Here is a 19523-nt window from a genome sequence, read left to right as displayed (position 1 = left end):
CTTCTCTCCGACATGAGCAATTGACCTCCTCTGCTCGTCCCTGTCTAATAACAACCGCCCAACATGAGGTGAGTCCCTGCATTCCTGCTGGAGCTTCTGCCCTCCCTATCGATTCCCCCCATCGTCGCGAGGAATGCTTCCCCGCATGATACTGACGACCTCCTCCCAATGACTTCAGGTTCGGTGAACACCTCCGCTCGTCCATGATCCGGGACTACCACCCCTTCTATATCGCCTACGACGAGCTGAAGAAAAGTCTCAAGACCGATTACGTGACTCCGCCGACCCCCGAAAACGCCAAACCCCCTCGTCGCGAATGGACCGAGGATGACGAGAAGAATTTCGTCACTCTGCTCGAGAGCGAGTTGGAGAAGGTCTTTACTTTCCAGAAGCGGAAGAGTGAGGAGATTGTCGAGCGCATCCAGGCTAGTGAGCTCGAAGTCAGTGATGTCGTGTCTCGCCTCGAGCGCTCCGCTGGCAATCGCCGGGATAGCGTTCGTATGCCCCCGCCCGACGACGAGGATTTCTTGCAGCTCGAAGAGATTCTCAGCGATATCATTGCCGACGTCCACGATCTCGCCAAATTCACCCAGCTGAACTACACTGGGTTCCAGAAGATTATTAAGAAGCACGACGTATGTTGCAATATTCACCAGAGGATTCACAATGGAGCTCGACCATCAACTAACCGCAGAGAAATAGAAACAAACCCAATGGTACCTCAAGCCGGTCTTTGCTGCCCGACTCAATGCCAAGCCTTTTTTCAAGGACAACTACGATGCCTTCGTGATCAATCTCTCCAAGCTGTATGACCTTGTCCGTACTAAGGGTAACCCGGTCAAGGGCGATGCGTCCGCTGGTGGAAACCAGCAAAACTTTGTTCGTCAAACAACCAAATACTGGGTTCACCGGGATAACATCACCGAATTGAAGCTGGTCATCCTGAAGCACCTGCCGGTCTTGGTCTTCAATGCCAATAAGGAATTCGAGGAGAAAGATACCGCGATTTCGTCCATTTATTACGATAACACCGATACTTGGGAGTTGTACCAAGGCCGTCTGAAGAAGACTGAGGGTGCCGAGGCCATCCGTCTCCGTTGGTATGGAGGCATGGAAAGCGACCAGATCTTCTTGGAGCGGAAGACTCACCGCGAGGACTGGACTGGAGAGAAATCCGTCAAGGCTCGTTTCTCCCTGAAGGAGAAGAATGTCAATGCGTTCCTGGAGGGCCGTATGACCGTGGAGCAGGCATTCGACAAGATGCGCAAGGAGGGCAAGAAGAGCCCCGAGGAGATTGCCGACCTCGAGCAGCTGGCCCGGGAGATCCAATACCGAGTCATCACCCGCCGTCTGGTCCCGGTTACTCGCACTTTCTACCACCGAACGGCCTTCCAGCTTCCGGGGGATGCCCGTGTCCGTATTTCTCTTGATACGGAGCTTACCATGATTCGAGAGGACAATATGGATGGCCGCCGGCGGGCCGGCAACAACTGGCGCCGCATGGATATCGGCGTGGACTTCCCATTCTCACAACTGCCTCCGGAGGATATCGATCGCTTCCCCTACGCCGTGCTGGAGGTGAAGCTGCAGACCCAGGCTGGCCAGGAACCCCCGCAATGGATTCGTGAATTGACCGCGAGTCACTTGGTTGAAGCTGTGCCGAAGTTCAGCAAGTTCATTCACGGAACTGCCACCCTATTCCCTACCCGGATCAACCTGCTTCCTTTCTGGTACCCACAGATGGATGTCGACATTCGCAAGCCCGTTAACCGGCACTACGGTATTCAACGGCCGTTAGCCAGCACATCATTGTCTGCCAATGACGAGGACGACTCAGACGACGAAGATTCCCCGCAATCCGCCCAAAACCACGAGAATGGGTTTGCTCATCACATCGGCGACGATAGTCGCCTCTTCACCGAGACAAACGGCAATGAGCTCGACATCGAAGAACGTATCGCCGCACAGCCTATCGCCGGCGACGAGGACTACCCACTCTACGACTCAGACGATGAATCCGTCTACTCTGACGAACTCGAAGAAGCCCGACGCGTCGGCGGCACATACTACGCCAAACAGCTGTCAAAATACTACCTCCAAAAGACCGGCCATCTCCTCGCCCAGGGCCTACTTGCCATCATCCCCCGACCCCGCTCCACCCCAATGCCCCCGCCCGAACAGCGCGGCATCGCCGTCCTCCAGGGCACTCAACGCACCTTCAAACGCTTCCAAGCACCCCCCCGGCAAGCGAATCTTCGTCCCCGTCCGCGTCGAGCCAAAGGTCTACTTCGCCGCGGAGCGCACATTCCTCTCCTGGCTCGAATTCTCCATCATTCTCGGCGGTATCGCGGCGACACTACTCAACTTTGGCGCTGACTACGTCGCCCTGGCTTCCTCGTGGGCATTTACCATCTTGGCCGCTGGCGCTCTGATCTACAGTCTCTTCCTGTATATCTGGCGCGTGGACAAGATTCGGAAACGCCGCGATGTCAAGCGTGTGTATTACGAGAAGTGGGGACCGACCATCGTCTCTGTTGGTCTTGTCGTTGTCGTACTGGTTAATTTCGGTATGCGTATTCACAAGGGTGGATTTACTGCCAAGGACCCCATTAGTGGTGGTCCTCTTCCTATCCCCGGTAATGGGAATGGAACGATGAAGCATGGTGATGAATTGTAAGATTGTGTTCATGCATGAAGCGTGTGGTTTTCTCTTTCATCTCTTTTTTGATTTCCCCTCTTACGCTTTTCACTTTGTTCCTTTGATCACCTACCGTCCACGGGGGCTGAATTTGAATTTGCCCATCTAGCTTGGATTTATCTTTGCTGTTTATCTTCTGGCGGAGGTTGGATCTTGATATTGTTAGCCACGTCTTTTGTATAGGCGTTCTAGAGGAGTTGGCTGTATAGTTGAATATATATTGGCGTGTCTATCTATGGGCTTTTGAAATCTGCAGTAGTACTAGTAGTTGGAGAGAGTATGCTTGAATTTTGGAGCTTCAAGTTGCCCACTGTTTCCAAGCTGAGACCTTCCAAGGTTCCCGCCGAAGGTTTGGTTGTTTGGTTGTCTGCACAGTTGGCCATCTGGTCGTTCTTCAGTCTGGTTCTCCACCTGGGCGGCCTTCCACGACTGCCTAGGTGTTTACTCCGAGTCTGCGTTTGCTTCACCTGTTCACCTCTCTCAGGCTTCTGGATCTTCTCATCAAAACCCAACTTCATATCGGCTCGAAGTTCATTTCTTCCAAAAAGGATTCTTTTACTGCATACCACTGGTACCATCACCCAACTGGCAACCTTCTCCGTTTAATCTACCAATCCACAAAGATGGTCAACCCCTCAAGGGAACTCTAGCCTGGGGAGCTACTTCAACCCATGAGGCACTGAGCGATACCCCAGCGCCAGATCGTTCATTCCAGTAAGACACTCCTACTCATCAAGTTACCCAGACCATTAAGAAACACTGACTGACTTTGACCTAGAGCCAACAATCCTGAGTCTTTCTTCCAATGTTCAGCAGAAGAGATAACCCGAGACAAACTTGAGGCTAGACTCGCTGAAATCAAGGATGAAATCGACCGACTGTTCAATGAAATGTATACGGAGCGTGACCAAGCCGAAGCGAAAATTCAATCCGCGGAACTAGTATGCAACGCAAAGGTATGCGCAGAAATCAACCCAAACCTCTAGACAACAATCCCTAATAAAAGAGAATTTGATGTCCATTGGCCACCTATAGAGCAGAGTTAGTACTTAAACAGCCACAACCTAGATAAATGATATCTCAGTCAGACAAGGAACAGTCATACCTAGAGAAATGCTCCCACATAATCCAGCTCACAAAGTTCATATTCGATGTAGCCCACCCGCTCTACAACGGCTCGGGGAGAAGTTCCTTTGGGGGAAGTTGCCTCAGGGGCTGAGTTTGGGTCAGTTGGAGCTGCCATTTTTGCCGATGAATAGATGAAACAAATCAAAAGAGGGGGGAACAGGCGGAGTGAAAGTAGAATATGTGGTGATGAGAGCGAAAGTGTGGGAGTAGAGGTGGGAGAGGGACGGAGAGCCAGACGGAGAGCCAAACGGCCAGACTGCCAGACTGTCAAACGGCCAGACGTGGCCAGGCAGCCACTGCGCTTCATAGTGTAGGTCCACCATGGCAGCAGTGTCCTAGAATTACTAGTATTCCTTATACAATTTGGACACATAATTGTATTGTGTGAATAGCTTTGGTAGTAATTTTGGAACACTTCAAGGGCTGCTAACACTGGGCCCATCGCAGCCATGGGGCGCCGTACGGGGTCATCATCCAGACCTACGGTCTCCAATAATCACCATCCGTATACTATAGATGAAGAGCGGCTGATTTGAATTATAGGTTGTTGTCGTTCTCGAGGGACGGGGTAGGTCCCAGTGGTGTCGCCCTTTCCACTCCTTCATGCCTACCTGAACCTCTGCAAACCTAGTATTCTTTGAAAATATCTTTGCCACTACACTGCTGCAAGCCCGATATTCTTTCCTTCACACGAACCGCCATGGCAACCACAATTGACCTGACAAACGAGCATGCGACTCTGTAAGCAACAACAGTCCTACCCCGGGCTAGAAAGCTTAGCACCATTGCGATGGGACCAAACTAACCACCAACCCCCCCAGAACCAACAAACTCCTCGCCGGATGCGATACCTGGCTCCGCGAAGCCAAAACATTCGCCGAGATCCTGACCCAGCAAGGGCTCACCCTCGCACCGCTCGACACCGAGATCGAATTCATCCTCCGCGCCATATACATATCGACCGCGCAAATGAAACTCACCTCCACGCCCAGCGGCATGATAATCGAGACGGAGCATCAACTGAGAAACACCTACGATGCCATCCACGCCGAAAATGTCACATTGACGAATGAACGAGATATGCTTCGCGCCGAGCTCGCCGCGTTGAATGCACAGCACCACCCCATGGAGGACATGCTCCCGGCTTCAGTAGTTGAGCCGATGTTCCAGGACGTTGTGAAGTTCTGTGTGCTACTGAAAGACGAGTGGGAGAGGCTGAAGAGAGATTGTGAGAGCCTGAAGAGAGAATGTGAGGATATGAAGGAGGTGTGATGCTGGGCATCTGTTGTTCATGGGGTTGAGGTGCATTGGGTTCATTATGTACAGCTATGTACAGCTACAAGTCGGTTGTTTTGAGGGTTTCTTTCTCTGTTACTGCCATTAGGTGACTGGTCACCTGTATGATTTATCTCAAGATTCCAGTCTATCCCCTCCTCTTGCTAATCGTACTACTATTGCTGTTCTTGGTAGTCAAGTGGGCGTGCCTTCCCAAGCAGCTTTTCGTCTGCCTTCTGCACTTCCCTTCCCACCTTCATCTCTCCTCTACATTTGAATCGTTCAATTTATTTCATTCAACTGATTCAATCAAGTTAGCCTTGTGAAATTCGCCCATTCGTTCCTGTTATCATTCGTGAACAAGCCATTCCAACCTCAATATGGTGCCTCCCAAGAACGCCAAGAACAGCAGTGGCCCTGGCTTCAAAAGCACTAGGAGTGGTTCTGGCGCCAAAGCCCCATCTCAGTACGAGAGAAAGCCCCAGCCGATAATTCTCACTTCCTTGATGATTCTAACAGGAAATCTTCCCCCAGGGCAAACAGCTTACAGCAACACCTCAACGAATGGGTGCAGAAAACCAAGAAACTCGAAGAAACCCTCAACACCGAGCGCAAGATCCGCGAAAACGAGAGAAAGGAAAACACCCGGAACTACGAAAAAGTTCAATCCCTGTTGTGTGAAAAGGGTCAATTGAACTCTCAGCTAGCCAAAATGCGAGAGGGAATCTTAGGCGAACGCGCTGCCACCGCCAAGAAGTATCGAGAGGCCCAAGAAACCTTTGAAAAGCGACAGGAAGAGAGGACGAAAGCCGAAGCACTTCGTCACCAATTCGCCCTGGATCGATCATCTCAGTGGGAAATCGAACTGAAAAATGAGGTGCACAACCTCCGAGGCAACAATGCGGCGCTAAAGCTCGAGCGAGAGGAATTGCGAGACCGGATCGCCGAACAGAAGCGTGAGCTGGACATACTTCGAGACCAAATCACCGGATACAGGCGTGAGAGGGACATCCTTCGAGACCGGATTGCTCAACATCAACGTGAGCAGGACACACGTCCAGTCGAGATCTCCAATCCTATTCCCAAGCTTGAAAACATTCCAATTAACCTTTTCGACTTGGAGAACACATGGATCAAAGCTGAGCAACTCTCGGACGGGGAATTTGACTCGCCGATGCCAGACATCGTGGACTTCCAGGCACTGCACAACAAGTCATTCCATTATACCCATGATGATGACCTCGTAGACCCGGAAAGAACTCTTATTTGATTAACCTGGGCCTCTCTTCGACCACTGCTAATAGGGCAATGATACTTGTGACGCAGAGACTGTGACCTGTGAATCGCATGCGATATGGATGACTGTACCTCGAATTTCCTGTGATGCTGAGACTTTGGACCACCCTACTTAATGGAATATGAAGGATAGCGTATGCTCCATAGCGGCAACCAGCTTAGCAGTAGTCACCGTATTCAAGCAAAGGCTTTATGACATAGGGTACCATCTCCCTACAAATATCATTACACATCTCATTACAATATTCATCCAGTTTTCAAATCATCCCTGGCAATACTGTGTAGTCTACAGTACCTTGCAGACCTACTGAAAGTTGCCGCTATAAAAGGCGCGGCAGCGCACTTCCTTCCTCCTTCCCACTTCTACATTTCCCTTCACCTCCCACCACTTCCCACCGTCACCTCTCTCTCCTTTCACCTCGCATATGTATTTCCTTTTCATCTGATCAATTCCTTCACCTCAAATCTTCGCTCACTTCATTCTCTTTTTTGTTGTGATCATTCGTGCACAAATCATCCCAACCTCGCCATGGCGCTAGTGAAGCAGAACGGTGGTCTGGATGTCACCAACCATCCTCAGTGGGTGACGACCCGAACCCGAATTTCTCACCAACTTAATTGAACTAATGAGAGAAATCTACAGATTCAAAAAGCTCCAGAGAACACTCGTGAACTACGAGAACAGAATCTCCAACCTTGAAGCAGAACTGTACGATGACTCGGACGAAGATGATGACGACGATGACTACTGCGACAGATGTGATAGCCTGGTCCAGGAAAAACTACACCTGGAATCATGTCTGAGCAAACGCCGGCAGACCATCGAGGCCGAGCAACAGAAGAATGCCTCACTTACCGCAAGTCTAGCGATTGCCCAGCAAAGCCTTGCATGCTGCCAGCAAGAAAAAGCAGCGCTCGAACATGTATCCGCATCTCACAAGGCTACGGCGGCCCAGTGGAAGAATCAATACAACCAAAAATTGAAATATCTCGAAGACAAGATCACTGAGTTGAGAACGGAGCGGGAAGCCTTCAAGACCAAGCTGAATGCGGAGTTGAAGACATCAGAGGCAAAGAACACAGAACTGAAAGCCCGTGAAGTCGAGATCGCCGGGTTGAAGTGTGAGCGGGATGTCTTAGAGGAGAACATCGGGATCCAGAATCAGCGAGACCTTCTTCTTTCTGAGAATGCCGCGCTGCAAGTCGAGCGAAGCGCTGCCCAATCTGAAACCACCAGCGAGACAATCACGGAAAACATGATCTCGATCGACCTTTTTGAGCTGGAAAATAAATGGGTCGAGATTCCAGGTGACCAAATGGACAACGAATATATGGAACAACAGTGGAATCTGCCATCATTGATTCCGCTTATGTTGACGTCTTTCGTTCCCCAGAAAAGTTTACAACTATAACCAAGGTCAGTCTTTCATCTATCATGATTGGGAATGGCGGCTGTGGCGCTTTGGAATGGATATTCTGACCTTTCAACCCCAGGAAGATATGGATGGTTGTATTGTGAATGGTTAGGGATGCTGGGATTTTATTGACCACTTAACCGGATGGAATGTGAGGGATGGGAATATGGCATGGTGCTTCTTTCGTTTCCACCTGGTTTTCAAAGGTATTATTGTAGTCGGTGGCGGACGTCGGCTCAAGCTTGTATGATTTACCAACGCATGGAGTTACTCAACGGGGATAAATAACAAGGTCAAATTAGTTTCGAATGTTATTATATTTACCATGCCAGACTTAAATTATTTCCCAGCTAGACTGTTTCCGAGTATGCCTAAGAAAGACAAAAGAAGATATTCTATGATTTACAGCTCGCGCTGGTGTTCAATGCCCGGGTTCTCCGTGTTGTGGCGGTTGGCCCTGCGGTTGCCGTTTACAATTTGTCCCACCACCACAACATCCCATCTTTCGCCTACATCTCCCCACTCCGAATACTAAATTTACCAAAACCATCACTCAAAGACGACAAGCATGCCGAAACGTCATCGCTCCCAAGTGTCCACACCTTCCGACGAAATGGACTACGAGAACACCATGGATGGCCACCCGCGTCCAAAGCGCCTGAAGCGATTCTCGTCGTCCCCACTGCCTACCACGTACAATTCCTCCAGCGAGACGATGGGGACCGAATCAAAAGGCAGCTATTCGAGCGATGGAAATGTTTTTGCTTCGCTCTCCAAACGGTACTAGTATATATCTCGGTCACTCGCTCCGACACCCACATGAAGGACCGTGCTGATTGAATTGTTCACAGTGTAAACCAATTGAGTTCAGACTATGAAGAGATGAAGGCAAAGTTGGCCAAGGAGCGTGCCTCAAACGCGAAGCTCCGGAGCATGATAGAATCATTGCTCGCCTGCCTCCAGTCCTCGCTGAACATGATGCATATGTTTTTGGACAAACTCAGACGCGAAAGACAAGAGAATAAATGATCTATTTGACGTTCAATCGAGGGAATGCTGTACAAGAAGGGAATGGATCTCGGGGAAATTCTCGTGGCTATTTGTGAATCTGTGGTTTGTTGAGTTATTGAGCGGATGGCGTTGCCGGCATTGCATCGATGTCTCGTTGTATGCCGGCGAATGCAGTTTCCATATGCGTGGTCTTTTTTGCTGAATTTATCTATGGAGCACCGGGACAGTTCCGAGGAAGCTACCAAATCTGTGTCATATTCAAGTTCGATCTTGCATTGTAGGTGCCTCAGGGCGAACGAGGAGTTATTTCGAGGTTTCATCCGGTTAATTGTTCTGATATTTGGCGGGTGTTTTCTGAGAATTTCAAATATTTTGCACCATTGATCTTTCGTGCACCTATGCACGTACCGCCTGTAGGGAGGCCTGTAGGGAGAAATCGAAGCATAGTGCAAGTATAATGCACTGCTTGGAAAACTGTTGTAGACAACACTGAAGAGTCTCGGCGCCGAAGAGTACACTTGGTATCCGATGATAATCAGCTCTGGCAGCTACCTAGCTTAAACTATCTCAAAAACCCAGTTCAGAAAAATAAAATTCACCTTGACCCAGTCTCGACTTTATTGTTTGCCTCTTTGGAGCCTGATGGTCCCCGTCTACTTCAACCTCTGCCAACCCCATCTACCATCTCCCTCTATTACACTACCACTCCCACTCCACCATCAATCAGTATGCGATTCGAAGTGCCAGTTTCTGAAATAGACTCGGGTGACGAACTTGACCAGCTTCTCTTCGACTACCTCGGTTCCCCCATCCACCCACCTACCGAGGCCAAGGGAAAGCTGCAGCTCTCCATGGCATCGACAAGCTCAGCCCCCGGTGCCTTGTCGGACGGCCAGAGCCATGAATCCACTCCTAGATCTGCCAGAAGGTCTGCTAGAGCCAAAATAGTCTCTGCTAATGTTGATGTTGCACCAAGCGATGCCTCCCCTACCACCGACCCCAGCCTCATTCCCTTCGAGAACGCGCTGAATGCATTCAGAAATCGGATCCAGAACTCGGAGATCGAGTGAGTTCTCACAATATTTCTTTCTCTTCCTCGTGCCTGACTAACCACATCACAGAAGTCTGTTCTGGATTCTCCCGGAAGACCTATCGAACCTTGGTCTCAGCCCTCTGCCATCCAACACACTCAACGTAGGAACTGGCACGATGAGCACCCCCGGTCATCATGAAAATGATCAGCGCGGATTTGCCGCAAAGGAAAAACCGATGAATTACGATGGTCTTTCCAGAGTGGATTCCCGAGTGAAAAGACGGGCCAAGTTAAGACTGATGCACGTGGTGAGTGCCCAGAGAAGAGACAAATTCCTGCAACTATTCCGAAGCTAACATCGTCCCCAAGAGACGACTACTCGACGTGAGTCAAGAAGAGGATCAATCTAACGTCAAGATTGAAGATCCAGACTCGGAGCAGGAAATCTTTCATGATTCCAAGACCACGCTTGTTTCAACCGAGACGGCCATTCCGGTCCAGCCTCTTCACCCGCAAGCTGTGAAATTCGATCTAACGGAATCGACCCTCTCAGTCAGCTCGCCCAGCATTCACGGCGCAAAAGTTCAAGCCAAGTCGAGTTTTGAGGATTTCGTGGACAATCCATTTGCCAAAGCCACCTTCACAGATGGCTTGACCAAATATCTCCCTGCGGGAAATCTCTCCTCGACTTTATCATGGGCAGACTTCTCCCCAATTTCCCCATTTGCCAAGCCCACCACGACAATTGATCCAACCGGAACAACTCCCCAAATCAACCCTTCCAACGAACCAGTTGTCACAGCCGCCGGTAATGAGGCTGCGGCCAATACCAAGGAAATGGTGGCCAGCAAAGACAGCGAATATCGCAGATCTCCCCTCCAGAGCCCCTCGATCAGCACTCCCATTGAAACCCCATTGAGTGCACAAACCCCAGACAGCCTGGCCGTGAATCTATCGAACAGCAGTGCGCAGACTACTCCAGACGAGCATCTCCAGGCCTCGAGCGCTGAGAACAACGAGATGAGCTTCCGGAAAATGGCACTAATCGAAGAACTCATTGGTAAGATATGGGACCTCCGAACCGCGTCGTTCCTGAGATCAAAGATGATCGAAGCAGGACAGCAAGTCAAGATCGATGCACTGCAGCGGGAAAACTCCAAACTTCTCGAAGAGAAGGTCCAAGCTCGCCGAGAGATCGACCGACTGCAAGCAAGAGTGTTTGAAATCGAGCAAGAGGCGCAGGCCGATAGGCTGAAGATCTTGCAGTTTGAGAAACTCTTCCGGGAGATTTCCATTCATTTCAGCCAGGTCAAAAGCCTTTTACCTAACATGCCTTTCGCCGGCGATCAGGAAATGACCCTCGCTGAGAGGCTGGGGGCGAGGCTGAATGCTATCGACAGTGCCTTCCAGGCTCGAATTGATATTCGGCGACGGGCCCAGTTAAAAAAGGACGCCACGGAGGCTTTGGGGTAAGTGTTTCTACATTCTATCCAAGTGCTTTTGTGGAAGCTAACACTTTGTAGATTCGGAGGAGATGGAGAACAAGCGTATCCGTAAGACAAGAAGCTGCTGGCTCTTCTGGCTGTGGATGCTTCCTCAATTCACCCAGCCAGACCTAGAGGAACTCATTTCTCGATTTCGGAAATGGGTGGTCGGGATATCAAGGTAGGTTCAATCTAGATAGAAGTTTTCTGAAAGGGCCATTTCGTAGCTATGCCAATACCTTCATGTGATGAATAGCCTTGAACAATGAATGGATAACTCTCTCAAACAAGTTTATTACTCTGTGTGGAAATGCATAATGGTCAGAACCTTCTCATAACTCCCATGCTTAACCTAATGCCATACATAAAACATGGAGTCCACGCCCGTTCCCCCTCAAAGCTAACAATGAAATCAACAACAAGTTCTTGCACCCAGTAGTTGACGGATTTCACATCGTCACCAGAAGAAAAGAAAAGAACAATTTCGCCAGCCCAGCAGATACAATCAACATCCACAAACAAACAGTCTCACTTGGAGTCAGTCTTCACTGTATCTCCAGTCTCATCCTCGCTGTCATCCTCACTGTCATCTTCCATATCATCAAGATTAGGCCCATACGAGTCAACAAGTCCAATCATCAAAGAGTGAGGATCACGGTACTCAAGTTCCTTAATAACATACTCATTAGCGCGGACCTCCTCGTCGAGATTCGCATAGATCAGGGCCGTAGCCACATTGAGCATGCGTTCCTCATGTACCCGCCATTGAGGGAGACGGGGGTAGGAATCACGAATGTGAATACAAGCCTCTCCCTTCCTGGGAAGCCGTCTTATGTTAAAGGTAACCACCGGCCAAACCATGTAGAGTCGGAGAATGACTTCAATACCGACTTTCCAGGTGTCGAATTGCTCGTGTTCCCCGTAGCCGTAGGGCTCATCTCGGAGCGGCTTGATCTTCACGTCGATCGGGTACTTGGATAAGTCGGTATTCTTAAATGCCGCGATTGCACGTATAGTGTCGTTGATGGCGGGGTATCTGTGGCCGTCGTCTTCTTCGTCGTCGCTGTCGGCGAGGTAAACCGCAGGGACGAACTGGGTCTCTGAGCCGGAGTCCATGTCCTCATCCTCATCTGTGAATGAATGAACATGTTAGTTTAAGATAGGTGAGAGATTAATGGGATAATTTAAGTGTACCTTCGGACGTGGCAGGAGTGCTGTGTGCCTTTGTGTCAATGGCAGACTTGTCAGCAGTCGCAGTTGGGGTGCTGCTCCCCTTCGAACTCGCGGTCGAGGTTGAAGCCGACATAGTGAAAGTGATGGCAAAATGTCAATTGAGGGATTGAATGAATTAGTTGTGTGAGTTGATTGTGTGTGGGGTGAAAGATGGTTAAGGAAGTGGGAGGTGTGAAGGAAGTGAAGGATGGTAGGAAGGAGGAGGAGGCTACCCTTTTTATGCAGCAGTGAAAGGCAAACGTCCACACAATTGGCACTTCCCTTGCCATTGATTTTAAGACAAACTTGTTAGAACCCTCTGAAATCTGAGACTCATTTGAGCATAACGATAAAATACTTGTCACAGTCAAATCTCATTCTCCGACGTTGTTGCGCGGGACGCACACAATGAGGGCTAACACCCAGCGGAAACAGATAGCAATCTATAAACCACATTGACAAGCAAATTCACAGTGGAACTTGTTTTTTTATTATTATTTCCAGGGTCTTTCGATTTAGTAGGTTGATTCCGTTAGGGAATATATCGCCCTGCTGGCCCTAGAAGGTGAGAATAAAGAACCTGAACCATTCTAGGTAATGTATGTCTACTAGTAGGACAAAGCCAATGTCTCACCAGGAACTTACAATTCACAATACGAGTGGGAACAAAGAGTGAAAGCAAGAAGATAAATCCGAGTCAAAATTTGTTCATTCTTCTGCAACTAGCCGAACAACTGTCTATGCCCGTGTTCAGGGGTTGAAATCTACAACCGGCACTGTCGTGTCGTCCAGACTAACAGCATCAGGGTTCTTCTTCCCAACGCCAGAATAACGGTTGATCCAGCCAAGAACCTGCTGATGCCACACCAAACTATTCTCCTGTTTGAGAACCCTGTCGGAATGTTAGTAAGGTCTTGATGCTAGACATTCAAAAGAAAAACTGACCAGTGGTTCTCATCCGGGAAGTTCAACAAGCGGCTCGGAACGCCCCGTTCCTGAAGAATGTTGAAAAGAGCGAGTCCATCCGAGACAGGAAGACGGTAGTCCTTGGAACTATGGACAAGCAGCATCGGGGTATCAAATTGCAGGATGTGCTCCGGAGCGGATGGGTCCCAACGACGATAGTTATCCCGGTTGGCCCAGAATGTGCCGTTGAACTGCGCAAAGTGTTAGCAAAGAAGCAAGAAGGAATCAGCACGAGGCACCTACGTCATGTTCGATAAACCACAGCTCTTCAGTGGCGACCTTCGAATCGGCCACAAAGGTGCCATCGTGGCTGACGAGTGCCTTGAACTCCCGACCCAATGGGTTACCCTGGATCCAGTTGACCATGAAGCCACCATAACTGGCTCCAGCAGCAACACCATTATCGGTATCAATGAAGTCAAAGTTATCACGCACGTATTCCCAGCCCTTGACGAGATCGTCGTAGGGGTAGCTTCCTGCAAAAAGGTTAGAGCTGCTAGTTCAAAGCGAGGCTAACGACATACCCCAGTTGTTCTGAATAGCATCGGTCAATTTGTCACCATATCCAGAGCTGCCGGTCGGGTTCGGAGCAACGACCACATAACCCTGGTCGGCCCAGACCTTGTAGTTCCATCGGCTACTCCAGGAATCCGTCCACGCGCTCTGAGGTCCACCGTGGATATAGAATAGGAGCGGGTAAGTCTTGGACTTATCAAAGCCGGTTGGATAAATGATCCAAGAGTGGATCTGAGTTGAATTAGCAGGCGCGTTATTTCAAGAATGGCCAAGGGAAATACTCACGTCAGTCCAGTTTCCTTTATAAGTAAACTCATCAAAATCATCTGGGCCAAGTCCCTTTAGACCAGGGTCCACTTCATTCGCGGAGAAGAGAGTATCAATAACACCCTTCTCTGGACTAGCCGTATACACAGCCCAACTCGTCCAGATAGCAGATCCAGTGACAAGAACCTCTCCACCGGGAAGATTATAGAATCCCTTGACAGAACCGCCATCAGTGAAATTCTTAGGCTTGTAGTCATCACCCGCATCAGCCGGGAGAGTAAAGAGCTTCTCGCGGCCATGATCCTCAGTGCCCAAGATGAGGCTGTTGCCCTTAGCATTCCACTTCACGGCATCAGGGGAACGATCCCAATCCCTAGCCAAAGTCGCAATTGTCTTTTCCGACCCAAGGGTATAAACATATAGGGTACGTCGGTCTGCTTCATACGAGATATCCGTCATCTGGAAATACGCAAGCTTCTTGCTATCGGGAGAAAAGGCAGGGGCACTAGAGTCACCCTTGACGTCCTTCGGCGTGCCCGGGCTATCGGGGCCATTGATTGCCTCGGCCTTCTTGGAACCATCGTGGGGAACAAGATAAATGTACGAAGCAGTGTGATTTGCACGGGGCAGCTCAGGGGCCTTGCTCTTGAAGGCGACCCATTTTCCATTTGGTGAGATGTCGTAGTCACCCGAGTCGCCGAATGGGGGGTATGGAGACTCGAGATTCTTGGTACCCGCGACGAGGTTCTTGAGCGAGCCGTCGAGGGCATAGTGAGAGCCTGACTTTGAGCCCTTCTTCTTGAGGGTTCCTGAGAAGACGGCATTGAAGTTGGTGCTCAGCCAGCTGTCCCAATGCCGGACGTAGATGCTGTCGTAGATGCGAGCAGAGCTTAGAGGGGTGACGGCCAGCTCTTCATTGTATGCTGTACCATTGCCGTAGGACTGGCCATAGACAAGAAAATTGATGTCGCCAGACTTGGTCACAGCGGTCTTGAGCCCGGAGAAAGAGGCTGGTAGAGAAGCAGCCTTGTACCGGCTTAAAAATGTGTCAGTCAAGATCAAAATCAGCTTCAGCATTTGGGGAAGGCTTACGAATTGGTAAAGTCGGAAGAATCAGCTATCCACAGTTCAACACCGCCGGGAACATCGGCATTGGTCCCATTGATATAGAGCAAACTGGAGTCAGTTGGCCCCAACCAGGTCAATTCGGAGACATTGCTGTCATTCGTGAGCTGGGAAACCTTGCCACTCTTTAGATCAATTAAGCTCCACCACGCCGAGGAGGAGGAGTGGGTATCGAAAGAGTACTGTGCAGTGGAGAACAACGCGACTTTCTGCGCAGCAGTCAGCAAATATAATCCACCGTACGACCATTGCCACATATAATATAAGGAACAATGGGAAGAAAAGATCTTGAAGACTTACGCCCGAACGATTCGGAACGGCATTATCACGTCGGGGAGCCGTAATCAACTTTCTATACCAGAATTAGTCCATGCAACAAGTAGAACAGATACATGAATGCCCAGTGATAAGCAGGAGACATACTCCGGAGTAAGCGCAAAGGCCGAACCCACCACCGAGCCAAGAGCCAGCCATTGAAAAGTCCGCATGGTGTCAAAGAGATACACACACACTCCACCGTAGACAATGATACAGATCAATGCCTGAAGAGAGTTGCGGGGAGGAGTATTTGTATTGCAGGGAATCCGAATCCAGGCCGTCCACAGCGGGGCCATGAGCAATCGCAGCTTCCCCAAGGGGGGAAATGTTACATTCCTGTCTGCCAAGAGTGATAAACAGGGAGGAGAAGCTGTGAGTTGCCATGATGCAAAGCAAGTTGAGGGGAAACTGGGGACACTAAGAGGCCGCTAAAAGAGTATGCAAACAAAGAAATGGCCTCATACGCTGCCGCGGTCTTGGGTTGCAGCGCCAAGCTGGGCTAAGCGGGCCGCTGATAGCCGGAGATTTCAGGTGGTTATAAGGTAGATAACTAATGGATATAGATAATGGGTAGAGAATGGAATAATTTCCATTATAACACCTAGAGTACGAGTACAGAACGATCCAGTTATAGGGATGAATGCATTGGTGGAGTTGTGGGAAAATGCTGGTGAATTGCAATACCAACTGCAAGGCATACCAGTAGGCCACAAGTAATCTTAATAACTCAATGATGCAGCTTAGCCGCAAATGATGTGATGCTAAGAACGTAATAACTAAATTACACAGAAATTATCCAACATAGTGCCCAGACCAAATCTCCACAATGCGCCATGACCAGGACCATGATTCAATCATTCAGTACTCAAAGTCATCATCCACGCCACGCTTACCTGCTGACTCCTTGGCCACAGCTTCCTGTTTACGATACATCTCCGCGACTGCACGAGTGGTCGTAGCCTGATCCGGAGTCTTATCATCGCGCGATTTGATGTAGCGAGGGAATCGGAGTGAGACACCCTTTCCGCCACCAGTGGTACCTTCGAACTCATCGGCAGCCGCCTTGTACCGCGGGCTAAGCGTTAGATCAGCCGTCTTGACTTCCCACACTAGCCGGGGCTCAAACCACACATCCGGTTGGTCTTTGGGAACACTAGAGTGTGCATAGAATGGCTTGGGTCGATCGATGATCAGGGGTGTGAGCGCCGTGTGCATTTCCTCTAGCACTGCCTCGGAAAAGCCCGTTCCGATATTGCAAATTGTCTCATAGGTGTCGTTATTAGGGTTATAGGCGGCCAGAAGGAAAGCGCCATACACAGATGTACGCTTACCACGGCCGTAGTAGGCACCGAGGACTACCAGGTCAAGGGAATCGCCCACACCAGCCAAATAATCCTTCTTAACCTACGGATTGTCAGTGACCGTCACTCAGAAAGCATCACAAAACGGAATCACGTACCTTAAGCCAGTTGCGACTTCGCTTACTCGGCTCGTAACCACTCTGCTCAGTATCCAACATCTTCACCATCAGTCCCTCGCAAGAAGCCTTCACGCTGTCTTCCAACATGGTTTGGATCTCATCGAGAACATTCGTGTTGCCGAATTGTGCGAACTGGAACTCGCCCTCCACCGGCTGGAAGCACTCGTGCAGTAGTTGACGGCGCTCTCGGAGACTTTTCTTAACCACGGGCTGAAGGACGAGTTAGCATTTGTAAACGAGTTGTTTCTTTAGTCTTTTGCAAATTTACCTCTCCATTGAAAAACAGTAGGTCAAATGCGAACACGCAAACCTTGACTTTGATGTCTTCTTCCTTGACATCCTTGCGCTTCCGGGTCATGAGCTGCTGGAACGGCAGAACCTTTTTGTTTACGGTATCCCACGCAACTGTCTCACAGTCGAGAACAAAGCTGTCAACGCCTTCCTTAATCCATCCATCAAGCCTCGCAAGCACATCGGGGTATTTCTTGGACAAATTTTCCGAATTGCGGGAGAAGATGGCACTGAGGCCTTTGCTGTCCTTTTGTAGCGTTGCTGTAGCTGCCGGGTATTTGCGAATAGAATCAGGGGCAACGAAATGAATCTGGGCGCGTTCTCCATCATATTTGTATTCGCAGGTAAACTCTTTCCCTTCGAAGCGGTCGAGCACTTCCGTGATTGACTTTGTTGGGTTGGCCAGCATAGGCTTGAGGGGAATACCTGGAGACAGCTTGCAGACCTCAGGGAGGTTGAAAATGCCCCCTTCAATCATTGCGGGAACAATTTCCTCGTAGGTAGGCATTTGGCTGTACACTGTCTTCAGGACAGCCTCACCCTCCGCCATCTTCTCGGGCGAAGGGGCTTTCTCGCCCTTGACTGCGGCTTCGTGTGTCACGACGGCTTGCGCAAGAGCCACAAGAACAGTCTTTTCTGCAAGACCCAGTCTCAACTTTCCCTCCAAAAAGCGGACAATAAATTTGGCCTCACTTGGACCGCCCTTGTCTTTGGTAATATCAATACCCTTGCCGCCCTTACCAGCAGTGGCGGAGTCAGCCGCTGATAGAAGCTTTTTGATGCCCGAGATTTTCTTGTCCTGGGAGCCATGTCCTTGGACCTTAGCAATGCCAAGAAGGCCTTCGTGTACTCCACGAACAGTCAAAGGCTTGGGCTTGAACATGGTTGGCTGATTGCCGCGGCTCTTGGCAGCGACCAATCCGAGGTCACCGATCTCATGTTGATCGGTTTTGATGACAGCAAGACTGCGACCGGTGGTTTCGCCAATGGCCTTCATGATCAATGATTCGCCAATTCCCAGTTCAATACCGGAATAGTCTGCCGCAAGCTTGTTGATCATAAGCTGAACAGTAGGGAGGAGATCATTGGGGGTCAGGCGCATCACTTGTTGAAGGAAAAGAGAGCAATGGGCCATGATCACCAGGCGCTTTGAAGTCATCTCAACTAGAGAGAAAGTCGTACACATCGCGGCATAAGGTACAGGGTCCCCAGCTTTCCAGTCTGGATACGGATCCTTCCCACTGGCCTTCAGAGTCGCTTGGACCTTTTCCATGGTCTTCTTCTTAGCGTCGGGCTTTGCCTCTTCTTCGCCTTCGCTCACCAAATCTTCCTCCTCCTCTCCATCCTTGTCCTCCTTCACAACCGTCCGTGGAGAAGAGGACTTGGCCTTGGGTTTCGCTGGTGACTTCTTGGGAGAGGGCGATTTTGATTTCTTCGGCGAAGATTCGGTCTTCTTGGGAGTTAATGATTCACTCTTTACCGTTCTGCGCCTCCGCTTTGACACCGGCTGCACATCAGAACCATCACTGTCCTCGGCCTCATCGGTCTTTTCCCGTTTCAGATTGTTGGTTGACTCGGTCTCATTCGCACTGGCGGTTTCTTTGTTCTTAGGTTTGGAGATCGTTGCTTCTTGCTCTTGGGCTTCTGGATCGGCGCCGCTGCTGGCTCTTTGTCGCTTCCCGCCGAATGCGAGAGTGGTCTGCTTCTTTGGAGCTTGCTCGCCATTGGCATTGCCACCGAAAAATCGCCTGTGGAATCCAAATCATTAGTTTCCATTGGGAGGGGCAGATGCAATTCCATTGACGCACCCAATGGTCAATTGAGAGTCTGGCACATACCCCAGAGTAGCTTGCTTCCTGCCTTTGTCGTCAGACATGATATTGTGAAGTGGGCGTAACGGGGACGCCTTTGTGTTTCGCAAGGGTAGACTCGAATTGCAGGTTGAGCAGGAGTAATTTTGGAGAGAGGTTGTTCTGGGTGAGGTGAGGATGAATCTTGGCCTTGAAAT

At 49.9% G+C, this 19523-nt stretch overlaps 9 protein-coding genes across 9 annotated transcripts; 6 read left to right on the top strand and 3 right to left on the bottom strand.

The window, feature by feature from the left end:
• Positions 1-63: 63 nt before the first annotated feature.
• On the top strand, positions 64-2677 carry vtc4 (putative vacuolar transporter chaperone (Vtc4); the record flags this gene model as incomplete). Its single annotated transcript, XM_056634061.1, has 4 exons — positions 64-68; positions 179-635; positions 703-2193; positions 2249-2677. 4 exons carry the CDS (start codon positions 64-66, stop codon positions 2675-2677), a joined length of 2382 nt encoding a protein of 793 aa, XP_056484681.1.
• Positions 2678-4526: 1849 nt separating this feature from the next.
• Positions 4527-5098, top strand: N7509_009423 (uncharacterized protein; the record flags this gene model as incomplete). Its single annotated transcript, XM_056634060.1, has 2 exons — positions 4527-4567; positions 4648-5098. The coding sequence occupies 2 exons, from the start codon at positions 4527-4529 to the stop codon at positions 5096-5098; spliced, it is 492 nt and encodes a 163-aa protein (XP_056484680.1).
• Positions 5099-5481: 383 nt separating this feature from the next.
• On the top strand, positions 5482-6371 carry N7509_009422 (uncharacterized protein; the record flags this gene model as incomplete). The annotated part of the gene is made up of 2 exons (XM_056634059.1): positions 5482-5567; positions 5621-6371. 2 exons carry the CDS (start codon positions 5482-5484, stop codon positions 6369-6371), a joined length of 837 nt encoding a protein of 278 aa, XP_056484679.1.
• A 555-nt stretch (positions 6372-6926) lies between these two features.
• On the top strand, positions 6927-7809 carry N7509_009421 (uncharacterized protein; the record flags this gene model as incomplete). Its single annotated transcript, XM_056634058.1, has 2 exons — positions 6927-6976; positions 7041-7809. The coding sequence occupies 2 exons, from the start codon at positions 6927-6929 to the stop codon at positions 7807-7809; spliced, it is 819 nt and encodes a 272-aa protein (XP_056484678.1).
• A 571-nt stretch (positions 7810-8380) lies between these two features.
• On the top strand, positions 8381-8841 carry N7509_009420 (uncharacterized protein; the record flags this gene model as incomplete). Its single annotated transcript, XM_056634057.1, has 2 exons — positions 8381-8592; positions 8664-8841. The coding sequence occupies 2 exons, from the start codon at positions 8381-8383 to the stop codon at positions 8839-8841; spliced, it is 390 nt and encodes a 129-aa protein (XP_056484677.1).
• A 710-nt stretch (positions 8842-9551) lies between these two features.
• Positions 9552-11413, top strand: N7509_009419 (uncharacterized protein; the record flags this gene model as incomplete). The annotated part of the gene is made up of 4 exons (XM_056634056.1): positions 9552-9889; positions 9945-10164; positions 10226-11325; positions 11380-11413. 4 exons carry the CDS (start codon positions 9552-9554, stop codon positions 11411-11413), a joined length of 1692 nt encoding a protein of 563 aa, XP_056484676.1.
• Positions 11414-11868: 455 nt separating this feature from the next.
• On the bottom strand, positions 11869-12646 carry N7509_009418 (uncharacterized protein; the record flags this gene model as incomplete). Its single annotated transcript, XM_056634055.1, has 2 exons — positions 11869-12470; positions 12535-12646. The coding sequence occupies 2 exons, from the start codon at positions 12644-12646 to the stop codon at positions 11869-11871; spliced, it is 714 nt and encodes a 237-aa protein (XP_056484675.1).
• Positions 12647-13302: 656 nt separating this feature from the next.
• Positions 13303-16040, bottom strand: dppV (dipeptidyl peptidase DppV; the record flags this gene model as incomplete). Its single annotated transcript, XM_056634054.1, has 8 exons — positions 13303-13444; positions 13498-13709; positions 13762-13994; positions 14043-14265; positions 14320-15337; positions 15394-15635; positions 15727-15778; positions 15850-16040. The coding sequence occupies 8 exons, from the start codon at positions 16038-16040 to the stop codon at positions 13303-13305; spliced, it is 2313 nt and encodes a 770-aa protein (XP_056484674.1).
• Positions 16041-16602: 562 nt separating this feature from the next.
• On the bottom strand, positions 16603-19391 carry N7509_009416 (DNA ligase (ATP) CDC9; the record flags this gene model as incomplete). The annotated part of the gene is made up of 4 exons (XM_056634053.1): positions 16603-17148; positions 17204-17434; positions 17493-19263; positions 19324-19391. The coding sequence occupies 4 exons, from the start codon at positions 19389-19391 to the stop codon at positions 16603-16605; spliced, it is 2616 nt and encodes an 871-aa protein (XP_056484673.1).
• Between the last annotated feature and the right edge of the window lie 132 nt (positions 19392-19523).

This window comes from Penicillium cosmopolitanum (assembly GCF_028827165.1).
Source record: "Penicillium cosmopolitanum strain IBT 29677 chromosome Unknown utg000009l:1.0-9042332.0:1.0-9050551.0, whole genome shotgun sequence".
Lineage (NCBI taxonomy): Eukaryota > Fungi > Ascomycota > Eurotiomycetes > Eurotiales > Aspergillaceae > Penicillium > Penicillium cosmopolitanum.
This window is presented reverse-complemented; position numbering and strand designations above follow the sequence as displayed.